Here is a 10,754-nt window from a genome sequence, read left to right as displayed (position 1 = left end):
TTTTCCCCTTCCACCTGCGCACAGAACACCCAAACCAGGAATCCAGGTGCTGGGCAGCACAGAGACATTGTGCTCCTGTTTCTCTGCCCCTCTCAATCCCAAAGCAAAGACATGGGTAAGGAGGACCTGGAAATGGATGGACCTTTGGCTCCACTGGCTGGGCATTAAGGCACAGTAACTGCTAAGTTTCCAGTCTGGGGATTTCCATCATGGTTTTTTTTTTTTTAAATGAAGATAGTAAGGGGAAATGCTGATTCATTCCCTGGCCATGTGATTCTCCTCCAGGTAACAAGTGTCACAGAGGGAGCCGCATTAGCCTGTATCTTCGAGAACAACCAGAAGTCCTGCGGCACCTTAGAGACAAACAGATATTTTGGAGCATCAGCTTTCCTGGGCACAGACCCGCTTCGTCAGACGCAGGAGTCAGGTAAGTTAGTTAGAGTACACTGGACATAGGTCATTGCTATGTTAATTAGCGTATCATGGTCTCCTGTTTTCTTGTTTGCTAAAAGGTCACCCAGAATTTCTTCAAAGCTAGCCTTACAGACTTCAATTCCTTCAATCTCATTGGCTTTGCAGGGGCCATAACTGGAGCCAAAGGGATCAGCTACATTCCCCCGGCCCTTGCTGCTAAGCAGGGAGAAGATTTTGCCTGGTAACACTTTATAGTCCTGGACCTGGGTCTTGTGTGCTAAGGACTTCATAAGCAACTCTGCCACCTTGCTCTGAGTATCAGCAGTGTCCGAGGAATAAGAAGAATGTTTATAAAGCCCATGAGACAGCTGACGGAATTGAGTGCTTTGGGCTCCTTCAGGATGAAAAATGCCACAGACGTATGTGTTATTATTATAGGTTTTTTACAATGTTATAATTTACAATATAATATTAAAGGAGTTCAAGCCTGAAGTCATTGAACTGCAACAATGCCAGCAGCAGCCCTGGCCGGTGAGTAATGGTTCCGTTCCTGGTTCTCTGTACCTGGGGGTGTGTCTCTGTACTTGTCCTTTCAGTATCTGGGTTCATTCCAGCACAGCTAAAAGACCAGGGTTTCCCATCGCCCAGTGAAGAAAGGGAGCGATTCCCCACTGATTCTCTGTGTGTTGAACCTGATTTATTTTTCACTGATCAGTCGGTTGGGGTGTGGGGGGCGGGGTGCATGTGTGGATACAGATGTATGGAAGAAGTGCAGAACAGAGCAAATTATCCAAATATCATGATGGGAAAAATACAGGACGTGCTCAATGCCCTTAAAATACACTATGGTGTCCACCGGGGGAAAAAATGGCCAGAGACCAATTTGGCTCCATCAGGAACTTGTTAATGAGTGAAAACTGAGACAGGAATCCCACAGTGAGTGGGAACAGTAACAAGTTCCTGAGGAGGAGGAGGAGGAGGAGGAGGAGGACAGGAAAACAGCCCAAACAGCTAGAGACACATTCAGACCTGCTGAGAAGCACCAGCTACTCTGCAGTAACTGCCTGTCTCCAGTGCCTTAAGCTAAGGAGCCCAAAGGCGCTCCTGTGTGCGGGGAGAGCCCACCTGGGGTATTCATGGACAGGAGCTACTGCCGGCTCTCCACTTGTAGACAAGCCCAGCCAGGAAGAAAAGGGTAGGTCCTCCACTCAGCAGTGCCTGTTTTGCACCTGTCTCCGAAAAGGTTAATTAACTACATGCTCGACCCACGTAATACGGGCAACGCAGAAGGAACCCAAGCTGAACTGGGGACGCAGCAGTCTGAAGAGCAGTGAGCTACAAGGGGAGATGTACCGCAGTTGGCAGGGCCTGATGAAAGTCATCCCAAGCTATGTCAGGAAGCAGGTAAAGCAGACTCGGAAGCGTTAGAAATGATCAGTGAGCACTTGTGGGTGCCGGGTGAGGTCCCAGCGGACCAGAGAAGGGCAAACATAGTCCCTGTCTTTACTTTTACGAAGGGCCCAAAGACAACCTGAAGAACATGGATCAGCCAGCATTACTGTGGTATCTGGGAAACCACTGGAACAAAGCATTCAACAGTCAAGCTTTCAGCCACTAGAGCACAATAAATAAGGCTGTAAGGACTCACCAGCATGGATTTGCCAAGAATGAATCATGCCAAACCAGCCCAGTTTCTTTCTGTGACAGGGTTACTGGCCTGGGGCATAGGGGAGAAGCAGCCGGTGTGACAGATGTCGATTTCAGTAACGATTTCCACACAGTTCCACATGATTTTCTCGTAAGCAAGCATGGGAAGCTTGTGGAAAGGGGGCAGGGCAGGCAAGGGAAGAGGTGGGGAAGGGGTTGGAGGAGAGGCCTGGGTGCAGCAGGGAGAGGCAGGCACACCCTGGCTATGGAAAAGGCAGCACCTATAGTTAGAGCGGATCCCAAACCAGCCTCGGTCAGCAGTGGGATGCTGACAGTAGAAAAAGGCTGATGTCCTGGGTGCAGTAACAGGAGTGTCACAGGCCAGACAGGGGAGGACACCGTCCATCCTACTTGCTCTGCGCAAGCCTCAGCTGGAGTTGTGCGTGCAGATTTGGGCTCCACACTTCACACAGAACATGGACAAATCCAAAGGGGAGCGGCCAAAATGGTAGAAGGGTTCGAAACCTGACCGGGGGCAGCGGGGGCGGGGGGGTTGTTAATGAGTCTGGGCCTGTTTAACCGGGAGAAAAAAAGACAAGGTGGTTGGTGGGACCCATCTAACAACAGTCTCCGGAAAGGGTGGGAATTAGGGATGTAACATCCTGTTTCATGAGTTGGCTGATTAAACGGAAGGTGGTGGCTGGGGGCTGCTCCAGCCCAGCTGGGCTACAGGACCACCCCCCCACCTCTGCAGACTGGATCTGCTCCGGCCTGGCTGGAGTGCCCTTGTGCATTTGGGCCCCACGGGTCTGGAGCAGATCCCTGCCCATGGCGGCTGAAGAGCTGCTCCAGCCCCTACCAGCGAGAAGTCCTGTGGCACCTTACAAATGAACAGATTTTTTGGCGCATACGCTTTTGCGGGCTACATGCCTCCAATGAAGCAGGTCCTCATGTTGCAAAATACCTGTTAGTCTATAAGGTGCCACGGGACTTCTGGTTCTTTTTGCAGATACTGACTAACACAGCTCCCCTCTTGGATGCTCAGCCCCCACCAGTTAACCATAGCCAAGAAGCCTCATCTGTTTAGGTGAACCGTTATCATCCCCAGTGGGGACTGACTGTTCTCCGTGCCTCTGAAGGGAGGACAAGGACATCCTGGGCTTAGTCTGCAGGCAGGGAGCTGCAGGTCTGGTACCAGGGAAATATTCTCCCTGTGGGTCTAACGGAGCACCAGCACAGGGCCAATGAGGAAGGCTGGGGAATCACTGCGTTGCACAGACAAATGCCTCTCGACGGGAGTTCAGGGTTCCTGATTTCTGCCTCGGCCCAGGGGAGCTGCACGACGTGACCCTGCCGGCCCTGCATTTCTCCACTCTCTCATATTTTGATGGGTTGGTGAAGGCTGGAGGCAAAGCTGAGTCTCTCTGCTGAAGTCAATAGGCCCCTTCTGCTTTACCTCAGCTAAGCCTCTGGCCGGCCCTGTGCGTGAAAATCCACACCCAGCCATCTCCGATCAGTGATGTCCTGCATGGGGCCTACAAATCTCGCCCGAGTAGGGCATGCTGCTTTGCTGAAGGCGCATCTGCCTTGCTTGTCCAGCCCAGCCCGGCCCGGCCCTGCCCCGCCCTGCTTCGGCCCCCCCAGGGCGCCTGGTTACCTCATGCCTTGGGGCAGGAGTGACGGGCACGGGCAGGAATGTTCCTGCAGCCTGTGGGTGCAGAGCAGCCAGCTGTGTGTCCAATCTTTGGCCCCGGTTCAACACTGATGTCAGCTGAGAGCAATGCAGGGGTTAAGGAGGTGAGAAGGGCCTGGGCTTTGCACTGTGTTGACATACGCCAGCCCTGTGCTCCAGCCTGTTGTGCCTGCAGGGCTGAGACCTGGCCCTTACCGCCTCTGTGGCAGCACAGTGAGGAGCTTAGCCCAGGTTCCTGCCCGCAGGCTCCAGGGAAAGCAGGTGCTTCTCTGCCATGGCAGTGCCACTCTGAGGGGGGCCCTGCCCTCGCGTGGTGCCAATCTGCAGATGCCCATGAAAACAGCAGGGGCAGCGGTTGTGTGAGGCTCTTCTTCGAGGGGCTGCCCAGCACCCATGCACGGGGATTTTGGCCAGGGAGGGGACCCCCCGCAGCCTGGTGCAGCTGGACAGAGACTCACTGCAGGGAGGCAGTGCGAGTTGTGTCTGGTGACAGGCGGCTGGCTGGGCACAGCCAGGCTGCAGAGCAGAAAGGACGAGCAGGAATGCTGATGACACTGCAGGCCCCGCTGCTCCCCATGTACAGGCCTTTCACGGGGGCCAGGGGCCGGGAACGCTGGCTAAGAACCTGCTCCTGTTGCTGCTGCTGCTGAACGTTGTTGGCTTCTAGCCCTCCTGACGTGCTCGCGAGTGCCAGCGCGGCCCTGCAAGGCCCTGCGGCTGGGAACCCCGGTCGCGGCCAGTGGACCTGCTCTCCTGGCCCGGGTGCGTTGCTTTTCAGCAGGAGAAGGCGGGGGGGGGATGCAGGTTCTGCGCAGAAAGAAGCAGCCTGGCCCTGCGCTGCGGTGGCTGCACCTCACCTGTGGCTTCAGCCTGGGCCTCTTCTTCCCATCTGCTCGCGGGCACCTCTCCCACCAGCCGGCGGGGCGGGGCGGGGCGGGGCGGGGCCGGCCCTGGCGCTGGCCCAGAGCTGGCCATAAGCCGCGCTAGGGGGCAGGGTGCCGAAACCCTCCCGAGAACATGACGGGTGGTGGGGCTGAGCCCGCTGCTCTGCTGGGTTCCTCTCCTCCGGGCCAGGAGGCGCCAGGCCCCGGGACTCGTCGCCCTCCCCAGAGGCAGCTGCACTTGCTCTGCGGGCTGCCGGTGCGCTGGGCCGGCCTCCAGCTCCGGGCTCCCGGGGAAGCGGCAGCCCCTCTGCGTTGCTCTCCCGTTCAGTCTCCGGGCAGCCCAGAGGCCGCTGGCTCCGCACTGCCTGGCCTCGGCCGTGTCCTGCCCGGGGCGCTGGCGCTGGGGAGGGGCCCGGCTCAGAGCCCCCGGGTGACCCGCGGGGTGAGCGCGCGCGCCGGGCGGGGGGGGGGGGGTCAGACCCCGCGGCCCCGGCCAGCCAGGAGCACCTGGCGGGGCTGCCGCGCCCCGAGCGCTCCCGGGCCGGGCCGGGCCGGGCCGAGCCGAGCCGAGCCGAGCGCGCCCGCGGGCTGGCCCCGAGGTGCGCTGCGCTGCGCTGCGGTGCGGCGCGGCGCGGCGCGGCGCCGGCGCTGGGGAAGGCCCGGGCGTGCAGCGCTCCCGGGCGGGGCGGGGCGGGGGGAGCTGCCCCTGGCCCGGAGCTCTCCGCAGCCGAGCAGCGCCAGGCCCCGGCTCCCCAGCGGTCGCCCCGGGGCTGCGGCGGGGGCGCACTAGGACCCGGCGGCGCGGCGCGGCGCGGGGCGGGCTGTCAATCAGGCGGGGAAGTGACAGCGGGGGGGGGCGGCTGACACCTCGCGCCGGCGGGGGGGTATTTAACCGGGCTCGCGCCGGGCGCTCCGCAGTGCGCGGCGGTCGGGGCAGCGCGAGGCACGTGGCGCGTCCGCTCCGGTCCGCTCGGTCCGGTCCGCCTCGCCTGCAGCCCGCGGGCGCGCCCGGCCCGGCCCCACCCCGCCCCGCCCCGCCCCGCCCCGCCATGGGGCCGCGGCCCGCCTGAGGCCGCCGGGGGCCCGAGCCGGCTGGACGCGCTGCGCCGCCCGGGATGGAGCCGCGGCCGCTGTGAGGGGCGCCCCGAGCGGAGCGCGGCGGGCGGGCGGGCGGGCGCTGTTCGGAGCTGCGGCCCGGCCCGTGCATGAGCCGCCGGCCGGCGGGCGGCGCGGGGCAGTAGCGCCCGGCGGGAGCATGCAGGGGCCGCTGGCGCTGGCGCTCTGGGCCGGCTGGCTGCTGGCGCAGCGCGGCGCGACCCAGCCCTACCTCCGCCTGCGGCCCTCGCCCAGCGACAGCCTGCCCGTGAAGGACATCGTGGAGCAGCCGGACCCCGAGCACGACCCCAAGGCGCAGGACCTGGACGAGCGGGCGCTGCGCAAGAAGCTGGGCAGCGGCTTCGACCCCGCCTTCATGTCGGTGGCCGCCCCGGCGGCCGGGAACCTCTCCAGCCCGGCGCCCCCGGCCCGGCCCCGCGCCCCGGCGCCGCTGCCCGGCGAGCTGCGGCGGCTGGAGCTGGGCGAGAGCCCGTCGGGGGCCCGCCTGCGGCTGGGCAAGAAGGCGCGGCGGAAGCTGCTGCAGTGGCTGTGGGCGCACACGCACTGCCCGGTGCGCTACGCCTGGAAGGACCTGGGCGTGCGCTTCTGGCCGCGCTACATCAAGGAGGGCAGCTGCCTGGCCGAGCGCTCCTGCTCCTTCCCCGAGGGCATGTACTGCAAGCCGGCCAAGTCCGTGCCCAAGACCTTCCTGCGCTGGTACTGCCAGGGCTGGGCCAGGCAGAAGTACTGCACCTGGATCCCCGTGCAGTACCCGCTCATCTCCGAGTGCAAGTGCTCCTGCTGAGCCGAGCCCGAGCCCCGCGCCGGCCCGCCCGGGGCGCTTCTTCCCTTTGCACCGGGCTCGTTCTGCTGGGCACCCCCGGGAACCGCCGCGCTGCGAGGCCCTGCAGTGCCGGCCAGAGGCGAAGCTCCGCACTACAATCAGATGTTTATTTTTGTACCGACCTAGCTGGGACCCAAAGCGGCCGAGCCAGCCGCCAGCCTTGCGCGTAGAGAGAGCCTAAAGAGAAGGGGATTGCAGCGGAGTATTATTTTATTATTATTATTATTATTATTATTGGAAAGACCCAGGACCACGTGGCGAACCGTCCCACTAACATCTGAGCACGCCCCGCCGAGGGGGAGGGGAAACTTCCAGTCCAAGATGACCGATGGATTGTTCACCAGCAAGCCGAGGCAGAAGCCCTCCACGATGCTACTTCTATGGGCCTGTTTTTGGCTTGTCCTCAGCTCTCCTGGAGGACCCCTGGGCTGGTCTCCCGGCTCCGCAGGGTCCGGGCGTTGGTTGTAAAGGGTTGTTACGCTGAGGAGGAGGTTTGTTAAGGTGCTGAAGGAGTGGGGGCTCTGCTTGTTTTTGGAACACGAGTAGGAATGTAGAGATGTTAGCGGACGCTTTCTGTGTACAGTTTATTTATTTTTAATGTTTGTGTATAAAAAAAAAAAAACCCTCGAGATTATGCCAGAGAATATTGGAAATGTTTACTTGAATACTCCTCTAACCCAGAGCGCTGTACATACCAACCCTGCCTGCTGGAAACTCTCTCTCTCTCTCTCAGCAATAAACCGGCTCTCTGAAGAAGCACGGCCTGCTGCCCTCCAGGGGGCTGGGAAAGGAGACCCTAGAGGTGGGGAGGCCTCCTGAGGCCAGAGCCTGGGCTGCTGGAGCCCGCCGGCGGGAAAGAGGCTGGCTCCAGTTGGCACTAGTTGTTCTGTGTTAAGTTCTGAAGCTGGCGGGCAGCCCCAGGCCAGCCAGGGCTGTGTGCTGATGGGGGTTGCAGGAGGGCAGCTGCTGTGAGAAGGGAGCAGTGGGCTGCCCGAGGTTCTCTCCCGTCCTCCCTCGGCCTGCGGTGGCGCCTCTTGCTCTGTCGCCGGGATTCCGCGGTTCAGATTTCCCAGCTGCAGGGTAGAGGCTGGTGCCCGAGCCATTAAAATGCCTGGCAGAATTCAAAGCCCCTGGGCTCCAGCAAACAGGGTAGCTGTGGCACCTTGTTAACAGGGGAGGGTTTGCTCGGCGTGGGACCCTGTGTGGCAGGAACTGGGAATTCTCTCCCTGGCTGCATGTGCCACTTGCTGTTGGTCAGGCGGAGAAGGAACAGAGTTGGGGGGGACTGATTCAGCAGAGGTGCTGAGTGCCTTCAGGTCCCTCTGAAGCCACCTTTGGGCCTGATCCAGCCAGAGGCTGGGCAGGATGCCTTACTTGCCCTCCCAGGGTGCTCAGCTCCGTGTAGGCCCATTAACCTCCAGCCAGCAGGTCACTGGAGGCCTGACCCTGTGAAGTGCTTGCAGCCAGGGAAATTGAGGGGCCTTGGCCTACTCCTACTTCTGTGGAAGTCAGTGAGTGGGTCCTCACTGTGTGGCTACAGGAGGGAAGCAGTGGCAGGAGTGAAATTGCCTGGAGCACTCTGTGGCTGGGAGGCAGGGAAAAGGGGCGCTGGGGGAAGGCCTCTTCCCGGCCCTTTCAAACACCTGCCCTCCTGGGCAAAGGCCCAACTAACTACCTCACCGTTGCTCTGCTCTGGGGCACACTGCCTCCCCCTGCAAAGGCGCCAGCCGAGGGTGAGCTGCAGCCCTGGCAGGGAATGCTGCCCTCCCCTCACCCCCCGGCTGAGCAGTGGGCTGGGGCCACATGGCAGCAGGCCTGTGTCCACTGCCCGAAAGAAAGCGTCGTGGGGTTTGGACCAGGCCCCTCCAGCCCTGGAGAAGCTGGCTCCTGCGTTGGGGGTGGAATGGCAGCCATGCTTCTGTGGGAGTACCCTGGTTGGTAGAGGGGCTGGCGTAGGCAGTGAAGCATGAGCCAGGGTGGACTGGGTGAGAGGTGCCACAGAAGGGTGGTGCTTTTACAAGGTGATAACTATGTGAGCTCCTGGGACGTCAGTAACTCACACTCAGGAGGGGGAGGAGGTTGGCTTCCCACCTCCCCAGCCTGCTTCAAGGGGGCAGCAAACCAACACTGGTAGGGCAAAGCAGCGGGGGCTTTGCCGAAGGCAGGGCTCAGCTCCTCTCGGGGGTGGACACTGAACATCTGTGGGAGGTGGGCGGGGGGTGTTCTGGGAAGCTGGTTTGGGCATAATCCCAAGGGTATCTGACGTGTTAGGATTTGGTTACAAATGGCCTTTAACATCTTAGTGCATTTTGTTCTGCTGGTTCTCGGGGGCGGTGGGGCCCTGCTTTGTGTTAAACTGGCCAATAACCCAGCCCCTGGACTCAATGGCTGCAGTCAGTGGTGGGGGAACGGAGCAGTGTGTGTGCGCGTATGTGTGCGCGCGCTCACGCACGCATGCACCCACGGCAGAGGGGAAAACCAGCCGAAACCCTGTGTGCTGCAGGGGCTGCCTGGGTCCCCAGGGAAAGAGACCAGGAACCTACATGCGGTGGCCAAGGGTGAGCCAAATGTCCTGCCGTCTGTGCTTCAGTCTCTGTTTAACCAGCTGTGGGGGAGCATGAGGGGAAGCCCCGCACCTGACAGCACGTTCCTCAGAGCAGGGCTCTATGGCCAGTGCATTGTGCCTCCTGTGCTGCCCCGGAGAGCCACTGCCATCCCAAGGGTGGGCTGAGCAGCCAAGGAAAGGCTGGCAGTGCAGAAATGTGACATGCGTGGTGCGTGTGCGTGTGCACGTGTGTGCGCGTGTGCGTGTGCACGTGCGTGCACAGGGGGCAGGGTGAGTAACCAGTCTTCTTCTCTTTCCCTGGCAGTGGCGGGAGTTGTGGGTGGTCCGAGAGAGGGATGGGAATAAGGCCTCATGGTGCAGTGTTGTTGATTGCAGAGTGTCTGCTGGCAGCGAAGGGACAGGCAGTGTGTAAACCCCTTCTTGTGCCGCTCTGTGAGCTGCTGTACTCTGAGTGCTGGCTTCTTCTGCCAGCTCTGCCAGTGACTTGGTGAGGAATGTGGGTGAGCTGCCTGCCTGTTTCCACATGTGTCGTGCTTTGAGATTGGAGCGAGTGTAGGGTGACCACATCACCCTATGGCAACTATGGGACACTGGTCTCCAGGCACCATGTCATGGCTCCTTGGCCATCCGGGGTGCTGCCCCACGGTGAGGTACCAGCGATGGGGGCTCTGCAGCCTCCTGATGGTGGGGAGCAGGGGATGTGGGTGCTGAAACCTTTTGGGGGGGGGTGTGTGTGTGTGTGTGTGTGTGTGTGTGTGTGTGTGCGTGCGTGCGTGCGTGCACGCGCGTGCCCCCTGAGGATAGGGGCTTTGCAGTGTCCAGGTGGGGAGAAGGGGAGCTGCGGAACACGGCAGCTGCTCCCCGCAGAAGCTGCCCCACAGCAGGAGCTGCATCCCCGGCAGCCCATGCCTTGGGGAATGAGGCAGCTGCTCCATGGAGGGACTTCCTGGCAGTGGGAGCCGCATCCCCTAGGAGTGGGGGCCAGGGAACAGGGCAACCGTCCCATAGTGGAGCTCGCTGGCAGCAGGGCCTGCTGCTGTGGGGTGCTGGGGAGTGGGGCAGCTGCCCCATGGAGGAGCTCCCTTGCCGCAGGAGGTCCTGCCCCCAGGCACGAGGTGCCCAGGAACTGGACGGCTGCCCTGCAGCAGGCTCCTCGGCAGCGAAGGCTGCCACCCTGAGACGCGGGGTGCCAGGGAAGAGAGGCCCCACAAAACAAGGGACAATTTGTCCATTTTCTTTAAAACATCGGAGCTGCCTGTGAGACAGCTGAAATGAGGGACAGTCCGGTAGGAACGGGACAGGTGGGCATCCTAAGCAATTGCCATTTTCTCCTCTGTCCCTGTGGCTTATAGACAGGCCCTTTCAGCCCGGCCATAGGAGCACCAAGCCCTGGAGCTGGGAAAACACACACACAGGGCCATACCTTGGCCTCTGTGTTTATGGCCTGTTTCCCTGAGCAGTGCACATGGCCCACAGACCTGCCATGTCCCTCCCATGCCTCGCCTATAGGTCCTGTGCCTTTGGACTCCAGTCTCTGCCGTGACCTTTGCTCCCTCCAGCTCCCATCCCAGGCGCTGGGCTAACGTGCAGGCCCCTGTGAGGTGAGAGGCA

General features: G+C 61.1%; 1 protein-coding gene across 1 annotated transcript; it reads left to right on the top strand.

Annotated features, from left to right (window-relative positions):
* Positions 1-5,770: 5,770 nt before the first annotated feature.
* LOC142021677 (noggin-2-like) lies at positions 5,771-7,221 on the top strand. The gene has a single exon (XM_075010784.1). The coding sequence runs from the start codon at positions 5,894-5,896 to the stop codon at positions 6,536-6,538; it is 645 nt and encodes a 214-aa protein (XP_074866885.1). The 5' UTR covers positions 5,771-5,893; the 3' UTR covers positions 6,539-7,221.
* Positions 7,222-10,754: the final 3,533 nt, after the last annotated feature.

The sequence above is a fragment of the Carettochelys insculpta genome, chromosome 16, assembly GCF_033958435.1.
Source record: "Carettochelys insculpta isolate YL-2023 chromosome 16, ASM3395843v1, whole genome shotgun sequence".
NCBI classification, from domain to species: domain Eukaryota; kingdom Metazoa; phylum Chordata; order Testudines; family Carettochelyidae; genus Carettochelys; species Carettochelys insculpta.
This window is presented reverse-complemented; position numbering and strand designations above follow the sequence as displayed.

Bases quoted from the DNA above. Each gene is read 5' to 3' on its own strand.
- LOC142021677 (XM_075010784.1), top strand. From the start codon at position 5,894: ATGCAGGGGCCGCTGGCGCTGGCGCTCTGGGCCGGCTGGCTGCTGGCG.